We start from the raw sequence: 22,941 nt of genomic DNA, 5'->3' as shown, positions 1-22,941 counted from the left end.
CAATAGAATTAAAATACAATTTATTGAGCTAATTATAAACTGAGAAATTCAAATCCCAACGCACTGTATGGTGTTGTTAGGAAAGAAAAAAAATAAAACAAGTAGTAAATAAATATCTCATGAGAAAAAGATTTTCTAATCTTTGATGAAAGCGGCGTGGTATATAATATACAGGCATGTACCTTTATATCATGTATGTGCCTGATATACAGCAATCTTTATTTAGTTTTTTTGTGTACTTTGAACAAAATTTGTAGATGATGAATTTAGCCTTAAGTAACTTTTGGTTATTTTTAATTCAACTTCTTTTTGTGTGAAACTGTATAATAATGGGAATTGTATTGACCCATGAAAAAGGAGCATAAAACAAATAAAGTACTTGGCATGATAGACAACCTAAAGAACCCATTTTATTTTTCCCTTTTAAGTTGTGGTTAACATTCTTTTTCCTATTTCAATGTGTAGATTTTCAAATAAACATAATTTATTATGTTTATTCAGGCAGAAAAAGGCAGATTTTTTTTTGGGTGGGGGGGTGTTGGCAATACTGGGAAGATTGTCAGAAAAGCTGCCATATCTTAACATTATTATTATTACATTATTATGTAAAGTAACTGAAATTGACATTACAAAACTGTCTGGAGAGAGTATACCTGAAAATGAGGAAAAAGGGGAAAAAATATGGCAGGAAATAAAGCATTTCATTTATTCAAGTTTTTTGCTAGCTTTCTGGAAATCATTACATTGGTGCAAGAACACTGTATGTGCCAACATAATTGTAGATTTGACTAAAGAAACAAATATTTTCAATACACATTGCCATCTAAATGTGTCTAAACAATTGAATTTTTTCTTGTTTAAATTGGTCAGCTGTGAAAAGACAGAATAAAAAGTTCTATTCTTTGAGTGTCCTTTTAAGCCCAAAATGAGTCATAGGAAACTCTTAAGTGGTTTAAGTAAAACAACTGAAAAAATACAAAGACTGCATAATGAAAAGAAACATGAGACAAAAATTTAATTGAATAAAAAAAAAGAATTAAAAAAACAAAACTTTGAACACTTTAACTTCATTAGGATTTCCATCTTGGAAGCAACATTTTTATAAACGTATGGGGCCTGGGACTTCTATTCAGTAGTAAACACCAATTACCATGTATATAAATGGTTTTACCCAAATGTACTTGTCTTCCTAGAATAGAGCATGTGTCGCCATCATGTGTTAAAAAGCTGAACTACAGTTTACAACTTCTTTTGTACAACTCTGTAGTGTTGAAATTTATTTAAATGTTCTTCCTTAGAGTAACTGGGAAGTAAAGTAGCCATGTCTATAAAGAAGGTATTAGCTTAAAACTTCTGTAAATTATTAACTCTGCATGCCTTTTCTGAGAAAAAAAAGATTAAGAAATTAATTTCAAAGTCTATCTTGCATGGATAAAAGAAAATAGACAAGCAAAAACATTTGTATTCTCTTTAATTTTAGAATCATTGTACAAGGACTTCCCAATGGATTAGCACTTCTTTTTACAATATGTACCACATAGCTGCACCTACATATTTACATGCTTACACAAGATTGTATCACAAAACAGCGTGTGAAATCAGCAAAAAACAAGCGTTTTTGCCAAACTAACACACCCATTATTCCATGAGCTGGCTAAACAAAATATAATCTCACAGCCACCGGCCCCTTCTAGGTTTAAAGCTGAAATCACGAGTGTGAAAGTGTTGCACATCATGAAAATTAAGGAACAAAAAATGACAATACTATGATCTATCTATGGGTTAAATGTAAACATTAAGCAGGTCAAAAGCGAATCTTGACCACTGTTACTGTTTGTAATGCAACAAGAACCAGGATGCATCCATATGGAATTAGAAACTCTGAATAGCCATTTCTGTTGATGGATGGTAGTGCAGTTAATGTGTAGAACTGCTAATAACACAGAATGAGGGGATTTTGTCAAAGAATCTTTTGTTAAGAACACAACAATCCCATCAGCCCACTGGTTTGTGTGAATTCAACCAATGTGCTGCAATAAACCCTTGTTTCAATAAGTAAATGAAGAGTAAACAGTAGGATGTTGCCAATAAAAGAGGAAACAAGTACGCACACACGCTCACTGTTGCACCACAACCAGATACTCTAGCAGCTTTCTTAAAGGCAGAGACACATACGATACAGTAAGAGTGGCAGTTCTGCTGTCAAATAGGCTAACACAAAACAGCAGCAGAGTAAAATCTATGTGGCGTTTTCAAGTCAAGCCAAAGAGCAGCAGCAGTTCAGACTCCTGAAGACCCCCGATGCTGGCCTGCACTGCAGAAAAGAGTATGAATCAGGAAGAGGTTGGATGCAAGCTGAAAACAGAAGGCATAAATTGGGTTCATCTGATTTGGAGAAAAAATAAGCACAATGAGAAATATTCAAATGCAACATTCTGCACTTTAAGGATATAAAGAGCAATGAGTGCTTGTGTCAGAATACTGAGGGCAAAACAAATCATAAAATGAACTTTACAACGGAGAGAATGAGTGACATTTCTTACAAAAAAGAAAAATGGGGTGGAAAAATAAGGAAGAAGATAAATATGCAGGCTGATAATATCCAAGCTTTTCTTTATTCGTAACATTGCAACTAAAGAGGAAGAGTTTGATGGTCGGCCAAGGCATCAGTCCTCATCGTCTGTCCGACCGGCCACCAAGGAGAGGACAGCTGAGGATTCGACGTTCAGTTCACAGCATTCTGTTCCGTTTATGAGTGGGTGAGTCTGTGATGACGTCACTGTGGGGTGCAGAGCCTCGTTTACGAGTGGCGGCAGAATCTAAATGAAGTGCCATCTCCTCAGCTATGAAGGTGTTCAGGTCCATGTCGTGAAGACCATTCCTACGTCGACTGAGAGACTGGGCAGGGTGTGTCGGGGAACCTGGAGGACCGGAGCGCACAGAAATGCTAGCCATAGCACCACTCAGACCTGGAAAAATAAATATATACAACAATGTCAGACCGAACTCTACATGACTTCATACTGCAACAGTTTCCCACTGAGTGTGACATTTTCGCTCACCATGCAGGGCGATAGCCTCTCTGAAAGGCTGCAGATCTGCTTCCACAGAGCTGTCTGTCTCTGGCGGCGATGGCCGACTTGCAGACACCATAGCAACTATAGGCGGTGCGCGAGCTGTCCGCGGAGGTGGAACTTTACCACAGAGGAAGCTGATGAGATCTTCTCGTCTAATAGTTCTTCGTCGCTTTTTAACCCATGCAATCACCTCCTTATTCCTGCGCTGGTGACCTAAATGAACACCCAGGTCGTAGCTCCGCTGGTGGGCCTCCACACTCTCTAATGGAACAAAACGGTTATCGCTTTTATTAAATCTGGTCATGATGCACAAGATGGGGCAATTAAAAAAAGAAGACATTTGTTACTTGCCTTTGTACAGGTTAGTGACAGCTGTGGCTGCATTCTGGAAGGGCACCCAGAGGGACAGACCTTGCTGCTGGCACACACGATCTGTGAAGAGCATTTCAAAAGAGTCACCATGTGGCAGTATCTGATGTTGATTTTTCTTTTCACCTTCCTCCAAATCCAGATATTACAATTATCATCTAGGGAATGTAAACTTCCAACTCCCCTGAGAAACAAAATGAAAATATAGAAGGATGATTGGCTTGAGTTTCAATTCAAGTCACTGACTTGTTGTTTGTACTTCTTTCAAAATAATGAAGGGTTCTGAAGATCAACATTCAAAAAATAAAGACCCATTTTCTGATATAAAGACAAAAAATTAGTCTTTAAGAAGAATGCTGTGAAATTGGGCCTCTGTCTTTTTAAAAACTCCTGATCTTTCTGAAACTCTGCCTTCAGGTAGTCATCACAACATGGCTCCTTTATTAATGCTTTAACAACCTTTTTACCAGAGTTACACAGACAAGTAGCTCCAATAATGGGCTCAGCAGATCCATCAGGTGTTTGCTAATTTCTGCTCTCTGAAGAAGCTGAGTGAGGGAGTCGCGAGGGAGGGCTGCGTCTTGAAGGCGGGGCTAAGTCCACCCAGGCGTTTGGTTTTACCATTAAAATATAAAAAATTATTTTGAGTACTTTTATATAACATAAATTAAATCTCTACTTTCCAAACATATTGTGTACAACTTTCCAGAATTATGTTGTCATTCTTGTACAGGACTGATATTACATAGTAAATTTCAAACTTTTCTGGCCCATGTTTTCAGGTGTAAAAAAAACGCATCTGCCTCATTTAGCCTCTCACCCTGAATAGAAGTCCATAACCGTAAACTGAAAAGTTCTTCCACCATGTGTAGTCACAATAAAAGATAACAAGCTTCAATTGACTTCACCACTTGACAAGGAGCATGTCGACAGCAACGCAAAGTTAAGAGCCACCGCTAAGCACTAAAGCACCTCCAATATTGTTTTTGCTTGGTGCACACTGAATTGCCCTGCTGCTGAAATGTCAAATGGGAACCTTCCAACAATATTACAGAAAAGTGCAATTAGATGTTGTGTTGAAGACTTCATCCAGAAGATTTGTACAATACAAAATAATCAAAGGATCAAACCAATTTTGGAAGAAATAAAAAATAAATAAATCTAAATTGGTACATAAAAAAATTCTCAAATCAACTTGATGTTCAGGTCACTGTGTTTTAGAATTTTGGATATGGAATTAAGGGCTTTTCAATTTTTATTGTGGGATAAAGTTTTGACAATTAATACACAGAATTTTGTTTTGTCTAGATTTCAGTCTAGTTTGGGACACAGATTTTCATAAGACTATGGGCAATTAAAACCATGTTTCATTTATCAGAAAGTGGACAGACTTATTTAAAAAAGTCTGCTATGTAGTATTTTCATGCTCCTCTAGACAAATGTTATTTATTTGATACAAGAAAACACACTTTTCTAATCACAACACAAACACATTCATAAATTGAGGTCAAATAGGTGATGAAAGAGTGGGGTTATAGTCAACATTCTTAAAGAAAAACTATTTTCTAACAAATAAAAAACATTTGTTAGAAATATTATAATGTAAATGCATAGTCACATTTTCTATTTATGTTTTATGGGTTGTTTTAGCTTAGCTGTTATGGGTAGCATGACAGTAATCACATTTTAAGTGAGAAATTCTCATCACATATGGGTAAGAAATTGTTTTTACATCTATTTATTTTGCTTTTTCTAGAATCATTCACAGAATTAAAATAACTTTCATAAAAATATATAACTTAACTTTTGTGGTGAATATTCTGTCTTTGGCCATAGCTTTTAATGCGTTTAATAGGGGGACATAAATTACTGCAGAAACTTTTGTTTTAAATTATGTTGATGTCTTTATTTTTTTATCTAAACCCACAATCTTGACATGACCATTTTTAATACTCTTAAATCATACTACTCTGAAAATTATACTAAGATACCTACTTCAATCATTCCTTTGTTTGTCAATTGTGCCGGAAACCTGACAGTTAATTCAGACAGAAACACTTTCACATGAACATAAACTTAAATACGGAAACATTTATGTTAATCCCTTCGCCATTTTGTGGTAGCAATGAATAACAAGGGAGTCATTAGACAACCTGATTGCACTGTTTGGAGGTTTGCATTTTGGTGACTTAGAATAATCCTTCTCTCTGTCACAACTGACAAATATCCACCGCCTAACCTGCAACAATTTTCTTAGCGTTTGAGCGTCAACACAGCTGTTGTTTTCAACCCCCTCCCTGAGTATCGCCATTTTGACAATCTAGATAACTTGACACGAAGACTAAAACATTTGTCCGAACTGAGAGACCGAACGTCTTAGAAATTCTAAGTTAAACGTTGTTTTTAAATAAAACATAATTGGGTTAGAATCGTTACGCTTTAGGAGCTCTGCCAGCCGAGGTCACTGTGATACACATTTTATCGAGGCTGTCTGACGGTCTGACACGGTGACCGGCTGTTAGCGGCTAGCGTTAGCAGCTGTTCAGTCATCCTCAGGGTCACGATATTGAGAATATTACCACAGAATATTGACAGTTAAACTTCATTTAGGGAAACAACCTAATACATTGCTACAAAACAGCATTGAAAGCATATTATGTTAAAATTAATTTGATTTCGCAATTAGTAAGAGCACCCTTTGTGTCCATCAGCCAAACGACACCGTTAGGATTAGCTCTGATTAGCATTAGCTCCAAAGCAGAACTTGGGGAAGTGTGAAGCCCACCTTTGTAAAGCTGTGCGACGGCGGTAGCAGAGTTCTGAAAGAGATGCCACAGTTTCTGTTGACTTTGCTCACTTTCCTCTTCATTGGGATTGTCCTGTTCAGCTTCTGCCAGGCACTGCCGTTCCCATTTTGAGAACCAGTGCTCGGGGCCGTGTTCTTGGATTTCAGCTTCTCCCTCTTCCTTCCTCTCCTCCATAGCTAACAGGTTAGCTTTCTGTTCAAAGTGGAGTTTTCTCGGACTTATGGGTGACTTAGCTATCTCTCTTTGACGTTGTATCAGAGAAATAGATAATACACCCCTCCACCACCTACAGAAACAAAGGAATAGTAATGCTGTTAGAGCCGCATTGTCAATATTATCTATCCAACGTTGAACACCAAACCCAAGAAAGCGGATGACAACACCTTAGAATTTCTGAAAATAGCTCCTCCCATTTGTCACTGTACTGAAAATCAATTGGCTGAATTTGGTGGTAAGGGCGGGTCTTTTTTGCCAACGACAAATTCTGATTGGATACTGACAAAACGCGTAAAGGTCAGAGAAAAACAAAGTTGATCTTACTCAAGAGAAGCCATCTAACCTGCCAATCAGCATTTTGTACGATAGAGGGCACCCTAACCACTAAAATTCAGGACACAAGGTTTTAGACAGATTTCTATAGGGCTTTAAATGCCAAAGTCAATTAATGAACAAGTTATCAGATAACTACAGATATAACATCATTTCAGTAAAACTGAAAATAAGTTCTTAAATTACATTAAGTTAAAAACAAATCCAAGTAAATTAATGTTTTTATTGTTAGAGCAGTGATCTATAAATATACAGTTAATATGGAAATCATTATTCAAAGTTTTACATCAATATTCTAAAACAATATTTAAATTTATTTTTAAATTTTATTTTGTAACCAGGTTGCTGTGTATTGCAGACTTCTGCCCAGGTCCCTCTTGAAAATGAGATCTGGATCTCAACGGGGTTTACTCAGGGGTGAAATGGTTTAGGGGTAAGCAGTACCTGCAAGAGAGGGGAGCGGCTGTCATAGTACCCCCAAGAATTTAAAACTACTTTCACCCCTGGGTTTACCTGGTTAAATAAAGGAAATGATAAATAAATAAAAAAATAAAACATCTGTTTAAATATTTCACCTCAAAAAAAAATTTTGCCAACCAACTGTTTCACAAAAGTTAATTCAATTACTCATTTTACTAATGCTTAATTGGAGAGACAATATTTCATAAATAAAAAATATATAGTTTACATCAATGTATAAAAAATTAATTATAATTGGAGATAAATGAATGAGTAATTTCTTATATGACCTGTTAAATATCCATTATGAAAATATTTTTGAAAAATCACCAACATTTGTTCAAAATTGTAATTAATTAGGTCATAATGGGGGAGGAATTTTCCTTTTTTTTAAACATTTTGAAAGTTATGATTATCCTTATCACTTCACGTGTACATTAGGTTTTTCTATCACAAAAAAATCCCAAGGAAACACAAATGTTTTAAATCATCATGAATCAAATGTACATATAAAAAAACCTTAAAAGATTGCACATACCTTTACAATACATTATAATACAAGAGATTTTTGACCAGTAATGGCCACAGATCATTATCTTCTGTCCAAACATGCTGGGTTTTTTTCAACCAAATCCAGTTTTGTTTCTTAGTGTTAACACACTAAATATATTAGTGTGTTAGAAAGGCTTTTCTAGTTAAGCTGCAGTCAGCCAGGTACAGTCACTGAGTTGTAATCATTAACTGTTTAACAACAGCCTTTATTGCCTTCTATGCATAATTACTGTTGAGAGGCAGAGGGGAAAGTTCGATGCCATGTCCCTGTTTGGCCTCAGATATATAGGCTGAAGACATGGGAAGTCCAAAAGTCTCCCTGAGTAACACTTTTTATCAAACTGCTTCAACTGTCTTTTTGTCATCCTGCATGAGTTTCTGCATCAGACTGTTCTTCAGCTGCTTTTTCAAACATAAGTCTACATTTTGCACTTTCCCTTCATATTTGTCTAAGTTTGCAGAGTGTGAAGATGACCAAGGGCGAGCAGGCAGATTCTGATATTGAAGCTTGCTTCCAGGAACCCGGGCCGACTGTTGCTTTCACCAGGCTGCATTACTGTGTTCAAGAGAAGAAGTTCTGCCGAAAGATAGGTCCTGAAAAACAAATTCTCAAAGATGTAAGGTAAGACCAGATTCTTAACATTTGAGAATGTTAATTTACAAGCTCATGGCACCATCACTCATGTATTTGAATTTATCCTTGTTTTTACATTTCTATATATATTTTTTTCTATTTGTTACTGCTTGCTTGGTGGTTTTACTGTACATCTTTATTTTATCTAGTTTTAAACCATAACAAATATCATCCTTAGGCCCTGTATATAAAAATTAGATCCAGGTTAAATCCAGGAACATTCATTGCTGTCAGTCAGGTTTCCATTCCACCCAAATCTAAAGCAGATTCAGAGCAAGTAGGAAAATTAATGAAAATTATACTATCCATCCGTCCATCCATTTTCTTACAGCCTTATCCCATTGGGTTAGGGGGTTGCTGGTGCCCACATCTTGTCAACGGGCGAGAGGCAGAGGAAAATTATATTATATTATATTATATTATATTATATTATATTATATTATATTATATTATATTATATTATATTATATTATAAAACCAACTCTGTAAGGGACTCTGCAGCGAGGCGCCTGACCTCTACAGATTTACAGAATGTCAACTTTTTTTATTATATTATATTATAATACAATGCTACATAGCATTTAGACATTGTTGATTATAGTGCTCTTTTAATTCCTATCTGTAAAATAAATAACAAAAGGTCTATGTTGCTCATTTTTATTGATTCATTGACCTGAAATGTTTTTTTTAACAAACAAAAGAAGTAGAACTCATCACAAAACTATCTAATATTTAAACATACTGTAGATAATCATGTCACATTAAAAAAATGAGTTAAAAATATATTATTATATTATATTTCTATTTGCTTGATGTGTTAAATATTTTCAGGGAAGGGGTAAAAGTGGTTGGGTTACATTCATGTAAATATCACATGCATATGTATTATATGTGATATTTAAAAATAGGTAATATCACTAAATATTTTTTGGTTGTCTGTGAAATTGTATTAATATTAATTAATAAAGTGTACCTTTAAAAAAGTAGAACTTGCATATGTTTTGTAGTGGCATCATGAGACCAGGGATGAATGCTATAATGGGAGCCACAGGAAGTGGTAAAACATCGTAAGAAGTTTTCATTCAAGTACATTGTTACAAATGCAATTCAGTTGTGCATGAATTATAAAAATAAGTTTTATGTTCTGTGCACAGACTTCTAGATGTCATAGCAGGTAGAAAAGATCCAGCTGGACTGCGCCAAGGAACAGTCCAAGTGAACGGCAAACCTGTCACTTCTGAACTCAGGCTCAGCTCTGCTTATGTGGTACAGGTAGGAAAACACACATGCAAAGTTCCCTACCTAATAACGCTTGTTTTCCTACGTTATCTTTTTGATTTTGTCTTAGGATGACATCGTGATGGGCACTCTAAGTGTGAGGGAGAACCTTCTCTTCAGTGCCAACCTGCGTCTCAACCCAAAATATTACTCCTCTGCTGATAAACAGGAAAGAGTGAATTCCATCCTGCAAGACCTGGGCCTTGTGGACTGTGCCGACACTAAGGTACAGAGCTTTATGCACAAGTAGATTTTGCAGCATATAGCTCACTTTAAAATAACATTTTAAATAATTATTGCTCCCTGAAGGCTTTTATAGGAACAAAATAATTTATGCAGAGTGCTGTAACAAACTGCCAGAAGTCCCATATCTTTATGAGTGGATAAACAATGTTCTTAGGTAATTCCTAACCCAGGTGTTGTTTTGCATTTAACAAATTCTTATCTTTCTTTGCTTTATGATTTATGATTTTTAATGAGGCTATGAAACCAGAATACAGCTCTAGCCAACGTCGTTTAGCTATCTAGTAACAGTACTCTAAACAGTTCTTTTGTCAGTGATAAAAATCAGTACATATAATGAGTGTCAGTGACCTTTATTCATTGTCCAATACAATGGAATCATGCTAAAATTGCTAAGGTAAAAACAACACAATTTGTATTGCTTTGAGAAGCACCTCTATGGGCGCTATGGATCTTATCTGAAAATGTTAAAACTCTTTTGTTGAAAAAATATTGATCCAAATTAAATGGCCAAATTACCTTTTCAGCAAATGGTCAAACTCTGGAAAAAGGTTCTGCTAATGACCAAACCATTTTATTCAGTTTGAGAATTTTTGAGAATTTCTGTAGAGAAGTTGAATCCAGTTCTAAATTTGTGCGTTAATTGTCTCTCCCGTTGACCTTTTATTTTTTGAGATGTGCACTGGCTGAGAAACTCACACCACCTGCAGCTGCAGCAGGTGGTGTGAGTATAATATGTTTGTATGAATACAATGAAGTTATAATTGTATTCAGACCATCTGAAGATGGTCTGAATACAATTATAACTTCATTTTCAAATGCTTATTTTTAAAATACAGTTCTCTTTTCATCCTTTGCATAATTTTGTTATACTTTGTTAGTCCAACACATAAAATCCAAAAAGTTAAAGTTTCCCAAAAAAAAAAAAATAAATAAATAAAGATCATAGAAACATTTTATGTTGCTCATTATCTGCTCACAGTTTTTGAGTGCGTGCATGTGTGTGTTTGTACATATGAACACAGATAGGAACTGAGTTTCTGCGAGGCGTATCAGGAGGGGAGAGGAAAAGGTGCAGCATCGGGATGGAGCTCATAACTTCTCCCTCTCTGTTGTTTCTGGACGAGCCAACAACAGGACTGGATTCCAACACTGCAAACTGTATCATTGGTCTGCTGCACAAGTATGACCAAGTTATAACACATGAACCCATTGACAATGCATCCTCACATGCTATAAAGCCAATGAGACACTGAAGTAGCATGTAGCATTATGCTAGATGCTACAAATAGCAGAAACCATTTTCTGCTATTTGTACCTGCTACAAAGCAATTGTCCATATGTCTCCTGTTTTGATTTTGTGGTAACACTTCAACATGTGTCCAGACTGTCCAGAAGAGGTAAAACTGTAATCTTCTCCATCCACCAACCACGCTACTCCATCTTCAAGCAGTTTGACCACCTCACTCTGATGCATAAAGGAGAGATTGTGTACGCAGGGTCAACAGACCATGCTCTGGAATATTTTACAGACATTGGTATGTAACATAAACACAAACAAGCTGCGCGAAAAAACAAAAAAAACCAAAGTTGTACAAGAATATCGTGTCATTTAAAAAACCTGGTTTGTTTTTGGACAGGGTATCAAATTGAGCCTTTTAACAACCCTGCTGATTTCTTCATGGATATCACAAACGGAGAGGCAACATCCAGAAAGCAACCACAGACTGCAGGTAATTTATTCAAAACATCAAAATCATATTATGCTCAAAGCATATCTAATTGTGAGAAAGGAAACAGACAAGTCAAACTAGTTACTGTATTTTAAACCACCAGTTGCCCCACTGTGTTTTTGTGTTATAAAATGTTAAAAGTTGGGGTGCGGTGGTGGCACAGGGATTAAAACACAACCCACATATGGATTCCTTAGTCCTCGATGTGGCTGTCAGAGGTTCAAGTCCCGGTCTGATGACCTTTGTCCCCTCTCTCATTACCCACTTTCCTGTCCATTCACTATGTAAATGTTAAAAATTGACCAGATATTTTGGAAATAAAACATCAACAATAAAGAAAATACAGCGGCGGGCTAAAAAAAACTAATTTTTCTGTAGGTATATGTATAATCAAATGCCATCACCTTTTTAAATAGATAATTGTCTGCTAATCTGCTAAAGATTACTGATATTTTGCTATCCAAAAACTGCAGGTAAAGTGAGCTGAACTTCATATTAAACTTTATTGTTAAACTGGGTGTGATTAAGACAGGAGCGTAATGGAGGTTAATGTATTTTCAGTCAGTTTCAAAGGATGAGTAGTCTTATTTGTGTTGACCTTGCAGTGAATTTATTGAGCAAAATGCTCTAAAATCTAGTGACTGATCACTAATAAGATGATGATAAAATATACAAAAAATACCACAGTATATTATTTTTTTAAATGCAATTGTACGCAGTAAAGCCTTGGTAGAGCTGTTGCCTTGCAGCAAGAAGGTCCTGGGTTTGATTCCCGGCCCGGGGTTATTCTGCATAGAGTTTGCATGTTCTCCATGTGCATGTGTGGGTTTTCTCCAGGTACTCGGTACTTGGACTTCCTCCTACAGTCCAAAAACATGACTGTCAGGTTAATTGGTCTCTCTAAATTCTCCGTAGGTGTGTGTGCATGGTTGTTTGTCCTGTCTGTCTCTGTGACAGACTGGCGACCTATCCAGGGTGTACCCCACCTCTCGTTCGAAACGTTCACTGGAGATAGGCACCAGAACCCCTTCTGATCCCACTAGGGACAAGAGTGTACAGAAAATGGATGGATGGATGGATGAATTGATTATTTTCCCCTGAAAATTGTGTTTTACTGTCATAGCAAGCACTCCCTACTCTCTTTAAACACATTTTAAAACAATCTAAAAAAGTAGTTTTAATAGGACTGTGTCTCTGCTCCTTATTGCCTCACTAAACGAGTTTTTTTGGACATGTATAATTTTTAATATTTTCTGTATGTCTTCTATCTTATTGACAGTTCACCATTGTATTTAGCACTGGTATTGTATTTTTCCATTGTGTGTGCGCTCTGGATGTTTATAACAGGTCTTTCTTACAAGGACTCTGTTGCAAAAGAGAAATTGACTCTAAATAAAACATTCCTAGTAAATTAAAGGATGTATGTACATATTTGTCTTTAACTTAGCACTCATGTCTTTAATTTCTAAGAGGAGGGCAAGAGCTGGTTAGCGATGGAGTATCGTGAATCTGGCCTGTACCAGAACGTAATGCAGGAACTGGACCAGGTGAACCAGAGCATTGTTGATATGGACAACAGAAAAGAAGAGGCAGCCAACTACAACACATCCTTCCTCTATCAGGTCAGCAGATCTGTGTTTGAGAAATGCACAACAGTATCTGTCTTCTTTTTTTTATTATTCAAAAGACCCACAACCTCAGTTTAATGACTGACAGATGTTCTGTTCCAATCAATTAAGATGTTATGAAAACAAAGTTATGACACGTCATTCACCTGTTATGTGATTGTGCTTGCTTATCTGCTGATTGAACCCAGTCATGGCCATAAAAAGATAATGCTGTTGTGTGTGTGAGACAGATGCGTGTGGTGTGTGGAAGAACAGTGCTGAACCTTCTCAGGAATCCGCAGACCTCATACGCCCAGCTGGTTCTCAATATCTTTTTTGCCATTCTGGTGGGACTTATTTACTTCCAGATGCCTCTGACTCTGCCAGAGGGTTTGCAGAACAGGTATAAACAATGTGCAACCTGCACTTCTGAAGGATCCATTTTAACTCGCATGTTATGAAAATAAACATGGCAGGGTTGTTTTTTAAATTAATTTTATTGTGACTATGAAGTAAGTTTCATGCATGTTTTGGGCATTAGTAGTAAATAAATAAACAGGAAATAATAAAGATGAGATAATGCCTCATAAAGTAAAATTGCATAGTTTAAAGATTTTGAACACAAAGTAGAAAATTAAACATTTAACTGAATAAATAATAAACCATCATGTTGAAATGATGTGTCAATGTTAAATTGTTTTTCATCTGTCTCGTTAATCAGGAGTGGCGCTTTCTTCTTCCTCATCATAAACATGGTTTTTGGGAATCTTTCTGCTGTTGAACTCTTTATCAACGAAAGAGCAATCTTCATGTAAGCAACAATAAAATGTTTAATGTGAATTGTGTCAGGACATTGAGATCAGGGTATAATTTTCTTCCCATTCTGGTTTCCCTCTGAAGCCACAGCATAAAAACATGTTCTTCAAAATAAAGCTACTATGTCTTAATAATGCTTTGGGGTATTATTTGTAGCTTTTTTTTTCTTTTTTTTCTTTTCTTTTTTTGCCAAACAATTATCTGATGCTGCCCAGTAATATCCTCCAGGGCAACAGTGGTGTGTCTGTAATATTCTAGTCTAAAATACATAATGTGTGTATGCTGGGTGAGTCACATGGGGGCAGGATTTGATGAGCATTGGCTTCTTCCTGCCCCTTTTCCTACTGAGTATGAAGGTTTCATTTCATGTTTAGTTATTCTTTTTTTATTTTTTTTCTTGAGACATTTGTTTATAATGCTAAGAATGAAGATTCCATTAATTCAATCAATAGTTTTGTAAAATATGCTGTCTAGTTACCACATCTACATACAAACAATTTTATTATCGTTAACATTTTCATTCATTTACAAAGCAAACTAAAAATATAAACAAACTCACACTTTAGTTTACAAAAGATCTGGAAAAGATGTCATAAAAATAGTATTTAGGTAATTTTAATTGAAACTCTTTATTTTATTTCATGTTTATTTTTATTATTTTTAATCTACAGTCATGAGAACTCCAGTGGATATTACAGAACCTCTGTCTACTTCTTGTCCAAGATCTTTGCTGATCTCATCCCCAACCGCATCATCCCCATCTTGGTGTTTTCAGCCATTGCCTACTACATGATGGGTAATGTACTCACATCTGAGCAAGTATACACACAGTATACACACCAGTTATTAATCTGTTCACATTCTTGAAATTGTAAATATTTAGAGAGTAAGAATTCATGTTAAAAATCTACTTCTGCAAGTTGTTAAGAATAGACAAAAGCTCAAATTTGAAACTTTGAGTGTTAAATTAAATGTTTACGGTTATTAAATGTAGTTGTTTTATTCTATATTTAAATCTTCATTTATATGGATTCACAGTCATAGCAAAACGTTTTACCAGTGCAAATGTTTTGTGTTGTTGTTTTATCATTTATGTTTATTTTATAAAACACCTTTGGTAACACTTTATTTGAAGGGGGTTGAATAAGACTGACATGACACTGTCATAAACATGACATAACACCTGTCATGAACATCAATAAGTCTTCATGAATATTTATGACTGTTGTCATAAAGCGTCATTCGGTAAATTATGACACTTTTAATACAAAGTTGACATTATTCAAAATGTCTTTGTTATGACAGCTTGACATTAACCAAGAAATCATTACTGTTTAAACTTTACCTTTAATAACAAAGTTACCTAATTTTTAAAGTGCAATCAGTAATACTTTTATAACAAATTTATATCAGTAATGATTAGTTATAGTTCTTTACAATAAATGGATCTAATCATGTTTTACTGTAATTTCTAAAATTCTGTTTGGTTTGTAGCAGAACCTGCATGTTTACCTGCTCTTGTCTGTTTTCAGCATTGAAGCCAGATTTTGTGGCCTTCCTCTGCTTTTCCCTGACCCTGTCTCTGGTCAGCTTGGCAGGAGTCAGCCTTGCTTTCCTGGTCTCCGCCTCCGTATCTACATTCGCAATGGCTAACATCCTGATTGCCCTCCCGTTTGTCTTCATGATGGTATGATTCCAGGACATATGCACTGAAATGTTCAAGATATCTATTAACATTGATTTCTGAACATTATACGATTGATTTTTCTTCTTTGGCACTCCTGATCTTATCTCGTCCTTTTTCTGTTCTAGGTTTTTGGTGGTTTTCTCGTCAATCTCAACTCCATGCTGAGTTGGTTGTCTTGGTTGAAATGGATCAGTATTTTCAATTATGGGCTAAATGTAAGATATAGTGTTTTTCAAAAGTATTCCTACTCCTTGACATTTTTCACTCACTACAGCTACAGACGTTGGTGTATTTTATTCATTTAATATATTAGACTAGCACCAAATAATGCATAGCTGTGACGCGTAAGAAAACATATTGTTTCAAACTGTTTTTACAAATAGAAAATCTGAAAAGTGTGCCCTGCATATGCATAGCAACACCCCACCGAGTCAATACTTAGTGGAATCACCTTTTCCTGCAAGTACACCATTTAGAGTGAATCTCTACCGGCTTAAATACTGACATTCAGTATGTCAAAACAAAAAATTCCAATCTTACCCTAAATTATCAATTTGATATATATCTAGACTTTTAATCAAATGAATATGATGTGTAAAGCTGCCACCACCATGTTTTAAAGTGGAGATTGTTCAGGATAAAGGTGCCAGATGATTAGCTTTACCAGTGTGGAGAGGCTCTTTTCTTGTTCACATGTTGTGAACAAAGAGCATTCTTCTTTGCAAGACTGACCACTTTTCTACTTACATTGACAACTCAAAGCTCTATCGTAGAGCTCCATTCACCCACTCACTCTCATAAACACACACATTCCTATACAGAGTTCTGTGGATATTTTAGAGTTAAGTGTCTTGCCCGAGGTCACAGTGACATGACGGGAGAAAGCTGGAATCGAAACCACAACTTTCCGGTTACAGAACAGCTACTTTCCCCACCGAACCACTGATGTCCATAAACTCGCTGCAAGACTTCAGGCAGTCTATAGTTAAACAGAGACTGAGAGTGAACTGTGCACAGACACACTCGACTTACTAATCAGGTGACTTCCTAAATGGGCATGGGGGCCGAGGACAGATGCATACAGCAGTTTACAGATTTAATTTGTTCATAATGCTAAAAAAATGCATCCATTTCTTGTCACTTTACAATGATGCATTACTTTGTGTAGGTCTATATCACTAAGTAACTACAAAATACTTTGAAGCTTGTGGTTATAATGTCTAAATGTGAAAAATCACACTTTAACCGTATGCAATAAAGATACTAAACAAACAAAAGGTGTTTAAGGGATAATGTAATTATTCAGCCCGACCATTTTTTCTTCCCTAGGCTGTATACATCAACGAGATGAAAGGCCAGATTTTCTACAGCAACAATACCAAGTGAGTGTGAATGCAATGGTTCGATTGCAACCCACAGTAATGTCCTCTCAGTGAAAACAATATTCTCTTCCCTGTGCTGTAGAGTCCCAGGAGAGGTATTTCTGAAAAGCATGGACATTGACTACTCTGTGTGGGGCTTCTGGCAGAATGAGGTGGCTCTGCTGGGAATCATTGCTGTCTGCATGGTGCTGGCTTATGTGCAGCTGCTGCGAATCAACCGATGGAAGTGATGCCAACCTATCTGTTCATTTATATTTATTGGGATTTTTACCAGATAGAGAAAATTGTTTTAAGTTTATTCTATAATATATTTCTTTCTTTTGTCTTTAGTTGTTAAAAATTTTGAAAGGAAAAAATAAATAAATTTGTTTAACAGCTCACGTGGTATGTCACACTGAGTGACGCACTCACACCAAGCACACATGTTGTAACATATGACTCTTTGGCTGATAAGCTGATGCTTAGCACACCTGATAGGGGAAGGAGGGAGTGTCTGACAAGAGGCAAACCAGCATCTAATTCCTCACAAAGCTGATTACAGGGATTGATTACAGCAAAGAAGAAAATATGTGCATAATCCACACTTTCCCTGCTTTCCTTTTGAATATGAAAACAGCATAAAATTCTTTAAAATAATAGTAAATCCATGTGATGAGCTATTTGCAGATTTTAGTGAAACACATGGCCGGCCTAAGGCACAAACAAACTGTATTGGCTTCTTAGAGCTTGCTTCTGGCTTTGAGGTCCCACAAAAACTTGAATTCACACAGAACAGATTTAAAATGGTATTATTTGCATATATACTCAGGAAAACATTTTGAGAAAGTTTGAATCAGAATATGATTATACTTGAATAACTTCCGCTGTCTTGAAAAAACATTTCATGTTCACAGGTTTTAGTAAAAACCTGTGAACATTCCTAAAAAAATTGATGAACATTCATTATGCCCAAAAGCATAATGAATTTTTTTTTGTCTGGGTTGTTTGGATCTGTTTGGATGACTTAAATCTATTTTCAGCTGGAACTTTTCTGGAAAATGACTGAAAAACATTTGTAGGCTTTTTTTTAAAGGTACGTAGAATATCTTTTCGTGCCTGGTTGAAGTTCTTTGGTAACTTTTATGTGGAAGAGATTGTGTGATTGTATTTAATCTCCTTTTCGTCACTGGCTCAATTAACTTTGTGACCTTCGTTTTGAATAATCTAAACAATGAAATACTGAAACCTCTTATTTTTTAAAGGTTTGTCTAAGCTTTATTTTGGAAGGATGACAATCCAATTTTCATAATTGGTGCAGTTCTATTTGTGAATATATCTACAATGTATTCAATTAAGTATGGACACGTTTATTTTCATGTTTATTCTGAAACTTTAATTTGAAAAGCCAACATCACTGCATTTTCATGACTTCCTAGATTCATTTATCATGTGGAACCTACTTTTTCAAGATTCTAGTCCATGAAATATTGAGGTCTGTATTTTGAAATTCCTAATTGCCAATTCTGGAGTAAGGATAAAAGGGAGCAGCATAACAGTTGTAATTTATTAAAACTTTAAATAGTTAAAATAATTATCTTTTTATCTTTGCCTTGTTTGAAATTTCTGCTTGAAACCTGTCATATTTATACTGTATTGATTTACACATATTTAATAAATAACTTCACTTGACTTTTTAATGCAAGCTGTACAAAATCCAGACTTTTTTTTTTTTTGCCTTCCACTCCTCCACTGCTTTGAGAGCATTTTTTAAGGTTTCATTGTCTCTAGTGGCCTTTATTTGATAGTGAATTGACAGAAAAGTGGGTAATGAGAGAAGGGGGAAGATATGCGGTAAAGACCTCCAGGCCAGGAATCAAACCTGTGACAGCCACATCAAGGACTAAGGCACAAGGGTTGTGCGCCACAACAGCACCCCTTTGAGAGATTTGTTGACCCTAACACTTATGTTTGAACTTGCAATCAGTCTTTTTTTTTCTTTTTTAATTTACATTATCAGAAAAAATGAAGAGGAGCAACGGAGAATGAAATTTACAAAATGCAATGTTTTTAAGGTGAATTTTTTATTTTTCCATTGTGTATATTTAGGTCAGTAATATCACAAGAGGTGCATGAATCAACTTGATCAGCTGGCATTGGTAAACGCCACGAGGAGAAAACAACTAAAGGTATTTGAAGTTGAATTTGATTGAGAGTATCTCAATAAAAAGCAAAGAAAAAAGATACTCAAACTAACAGCTGCCTTGTATGTTGACACCAAAGGCACATTGTTGTGAAGGATAGATTTTATTTTGTTTACATAGTACTTTACAACAAAATAACAAAACAAATAGAAAAAAAATGACCTGATAAATCACAAACTACACTGTACATAATTTTTTTCTGAGAACTGTGGCTTGTAGTGGTAACTGGGTCATATACACAGAAGGTATCAAGTATTTACAGGAAAGTATTTGGTTTCCATAGAATAGTCCTTTCTAGTCATAATGTCATATTTCTGAACCTGCTACAATTTTAAAGTCATAACTTCATTTTAGTTCAGTTTCCAGGCAACCAATATAACAGAGGTAAGCAACCATTGCCTTCTCTTAGGGTCCTTAGAGCTTTAGCAAAATAAATCCATAAGTAATCAATGTTTTTATTAGAGATATGAGACTTTTACATGAAGAGACAAAAACAGTTCATGTAAATTAATTCCTTTTTGTTACTGTCAAATACTGATTTTTATAATTTGATACTTTAATGTCTACTGCGGCTGTACAAATGTTTTCACTATTCTATTGTTTGAAAGCAAAAATATCTCTTGGATTGTACAGGTTGCTGACCTCTGCCACAGGATGTTAATTTCAAACCGACATAAAATTTTGCATCCGGTAAATTAAATAGAAGTTATATACGTTCAAAAAGTTAAAAAAATATCAAACATCTAACAGACATTTACCGACACAGAGATGATTTATAGATTTGAAGACCATTATTTATATTCCCCTTTAGAAACTTTTCAAACTGCTCATTGTCCTGTTTAAGCTCTTTGCCACCGTTACAGGTGTGTTCTCCAACCCACGCAGCCATTTGGTGCACTTCAGCACCACCCGCTCATCCACGCCCAAGTCCTCCTCATCCTCATACTCCACATTGTCATACTTGTGTTTCTCATTAAGGAGGGAGATTTTTACAATTGAGCTTATGTCTCCCAGTGGAGCATCAGAATTGTTCTTACCGGCTGCTCTGCTGTTCCTCTGAGGTACTGACTGCTGCCTCTGTCTTCTAGAATCAGTGGTGCTTCCAGAAGCACCGAGACCACCTGCAGTATTTCTGGCAGCTGAACGATGGTATCTCTCGCTGTTTCTCCGCTGCAGAAGCAGAACAGCTTCAGGTGTGAGTGTTAGAGTAAAATGCACCTCTTCGTTATTCCTAGATCTGGTCTTCACCACTGATTCACTCTTTTTCGAACCTTGTTTCACAAGCTTGTGCTTCTCCATCTTTGAAAGAGATTCCCCTGAGCTTGACGTAAGAGGGCTATCAGTTTGAGACGCCTGCAACAATCGATCTCTTTTGTTTGTCTGAAGCTCCCCTGAAGAAATTCTTCTGGCTGTGGTCAGATGACTCTTTGGCTGACTCTTTCTGCCAAGTTGTTTCAAATTTAAAGCCAGTCTCTCCTTGACTGAACTCCTTTTGTTTTCTCTTGCAACTTTTGACGTGACTCCACTGCTTCTAGACAATGCATCTCCAGTCAGCCCTGATACAGAGCATGTGATTGAAACTTGGGGAATGAACGGCATTTTGGCAACACACAGAAGCAAGTAGGACAGAAGCTCAGATTTGCTGTAAAACTGCTGTCTGAGAAAGAAAGAGGGCACCAAGGAGGAATCCAGCTCACTGAGGAAAGCAGGACACCTTGAAACATCCTCAGCCACGGAGGGCTCAGCTGGCAGCTAGTGCATCAGTGTTGGGATCAGGTAGTTCTCATCTACCTGAGAATAAAAACATCCTGGCATTTTATATCTGAGTGGCACAGAGGGCGTGGCGCTGCATGCTTCATGGGATGAGCATGGCCTTAGAGGAGGTAAAGGAGAAAAACGTCTTATTACTGTCAGACTCAGGGATCTAAAATAAACCTCAGTTGTAATCCTCCAGTCTGATCGGGGAGAGCACATTAACAATACACAGTGCACATGTAGGCATTAACCCAGGGTGACTCAAAGGATTTCTTTTCTCAACAGAATTTCAAAGGATATATTTATAGAGGCAGGTCAAGTCAAGTTTATTTACATAGCACATTTTAGCAACAAAGTAGTTAAAAGTGCTTCACATCATAAAAACATTTCAACCTGGAAAGATTCACACAGAGAGACAGTAGGTATTAGAAAGTTTATTTGACAAATAATCTTTGGCTCTCAGACCCCCGGCAGAAGAAGTGGCGCTGGTAACCGCTGCCAGAGAGGATGAGTCACTGTAGATAAGGATTAGAGACGTCTTCCCAGACACTGGTGATGGAGAGGATGTCAAAGGTACTGAAGAATTCGAGAGTTGAAGGTGGAGTAGGGATGGAGGTGGGTTGAAGTTCGACCAAGGAGCAGGTGCAGAGAGGACGCCAGACTTGATGAAGGAAGCGAAGTCTGATGATTGGAGGAGATGAGGAGAAGACCAATGCCATCATCATGTAAAGGCAGAGCATGATGAGGTGATTCTCTGGGCAGGTGAGATGAAGAGTCTGCCAGTTTGAATTTATGCTTAGGCTTCAAAATATAGTCACCAAGTGCAAAAAAAAACAAGAAACATGACATTTTGTGAAATACCATCAAAATCAATGTTCCATTTACTACAAATATAAGGTTACTGTAAACAAGTGGGTTTTTAGTCTTTAGTTAAAGGCATTCAGTGTTTTGGCTGTTTTGCAGTTTTCTAGAAATTTGTTCCTGATGTGTGGTGCATAGAAGCTGAATGCTGCTTTTCCATGTTTGGTTCTGGGGATCAGGCCAAGGTCGGTTTGTTTTCCCCTTAGCGGACCAGAACCTGCTGCACTAACTGATGTATGTTCGCTTGTATCTTATGTGTGCAGCAGCAATGGCTTGTTTGGCTTCTCTCCTACCTCTGTGCCACAATCATCTGAGCCTGGATGCAGCGCAAAGTGAATTTATGTGAATTTAAAAACAGACCTGTTGACAAAATCTGTACCATGGAAACAGATTTAAATCCTAAATGATTCAATTCACATGTCTGAAAGTCTTCTACCAGACCGACAACTACTGCAGACTAACTCTAGTTTAATCAATCTGAAGAAATTTCAATTAGTTCCAGCTGGCGTGACTTTAGGTCTGACTCTTCTAGTAGGCAAAAACATCAAAACACATTGCAGCCTTTTATTCTTTGTGGTGCTTGACCAAGTGTACATAATAGAGTCTTTTTCAAAAGTGAACAAGTCTCTTCTTACTTCTCCACCTTACTAAGTAAAAATAATAATTATTAAAAAAAAAAAAAATCTGTGCTGAAGCTTAAATGGAAATAGTTGGGTTTTCAGTTGGGTTTTTAACTGTTTAATTTCTTTATAAAAGGTGGTGTATTGGAGTAAAATGTGAGAGTCTACCGAATCAGCTCGACTCATAACTTGCCTAAACTTGTTTCAGGTGTGTGTAAAATCATTTGTTAGGATACTGATAACAATAGATCAGTTTATTTTCCATTGCTTATGATTTTATTAGCTAATGAAAAATCCAGGGAAATGATTGTGAGCTACAGGATGGAGCTGTG

General features: G+C 36.3%; 3 protein-coding genes across 3 annotated transcripts; 1 reads left to right on the top strand and 2 right to left on the bottom strand.

The window, feature by feature from the left end:
• Positions 1 to 1,454: 1,454 nt before the first annotated feature.
• On the bottom strand, positions 1,455 to 6,656 carry hapstr1b (HUWE1 associated protein modifying stress responses b). The gene is made up of 4 exons (XM_088008462.1): positions 6,232 to 6,656; positions 3,429 to 3,509; positions 3,063 to 3,338; positions 1,455 to 2,969 (listed from the first exon to the last, which is right to left on the bottom strand). Exons 1-4 carry the CDS (start codon positions 6,425 to 6,427, stop codon positions 2,731 to 2,733), a joined length of 792 nt encoding a protein of 263 aa, XP_087864588.1. The 5' UTR covers positions 6,428 to 6,656; the 3' UTR covers positions 1,455 to 2,730.
• Positions 6,657 to 8,283: 1,627 nt separating this feature from the next.
• abcg2b (ATP-binding cassette, sub-family G (WHITE), member 2b) lies at positions 8,284 to 17,535 on the top strand. Its single transcript, XM_088008441.1, has 15 exons — positions 8,284 to 8,435; positions 9,455 to 9,514; positions 9,602 to 9,719; positions 9,796 to 9,951; positions 10,994 to 11,151; positions 11,355 to 11,506; positions 11,609 to 11,701; positions 13,172 to 13,323; positions 13,560 to 13,711; positions 14,030 to 14,119; positions 14,796 to 14,920; positions 15,657 to 15,811; positions 15,937 to 16,026; positions 17,141 to 17,193; positions 17,276 to 17,535. The coding sequence occupies exons 1-15, from the start codon at positions 8,284 to 8,286 to the stop codon at positions 17,421 to 17,423; spliced, it is 1,854 nt and encodes a 617-aa protein (XP_087864567.1). The 3' UTR covers positions 17,424 to 17,535.
• A 2,221-nt stretch (positions 17,536 to 19,756) lies between these two features.
• Positions 19,757 to 22,299, bottom strand: LOC148160314 (uncharacterized). Its single transcript, XM_088003708.1, has 3 exons — positions 22,283 to 22,299; positions 20,655 to 21,030; positions 19,757 to 20,543 (listed from the first exon to the last, which is right to left on the bottom strand). The coding sequence occupies exons 1-3, from the start codon at positions 22,297 to 22,299 to the stop codon at positions 20,181 to 20,183; spliced, it is 756 nt and encodes a 251-aa protein (XP_087859834.1). The 3' UTR covers positions 19,757 to 20,180.
• Between the last annotated feature and the right edge of the window lie 642 nt (positions 22,300 to 22,941).

The sequence above is a fragment of the Poecilia mexicana genome, unplaced genomic scaffold (genome assembly GCF_051168715.1).
Source record: "Poecilia mexicana isolate PSO_F unplaced genomic scaffold, ASM5116871v1 scaffold_2, whole genome shotgun sequence".
NCBI lineage: Eukaryota > Metazoa > Chordata > Actinopteri > Cyprinodontiformes > Poeciliidae > Poecilia > Poecilia mexicana.
This window is presented reverse-complemented; position numbering and strand designations above follow the sequence as displayed.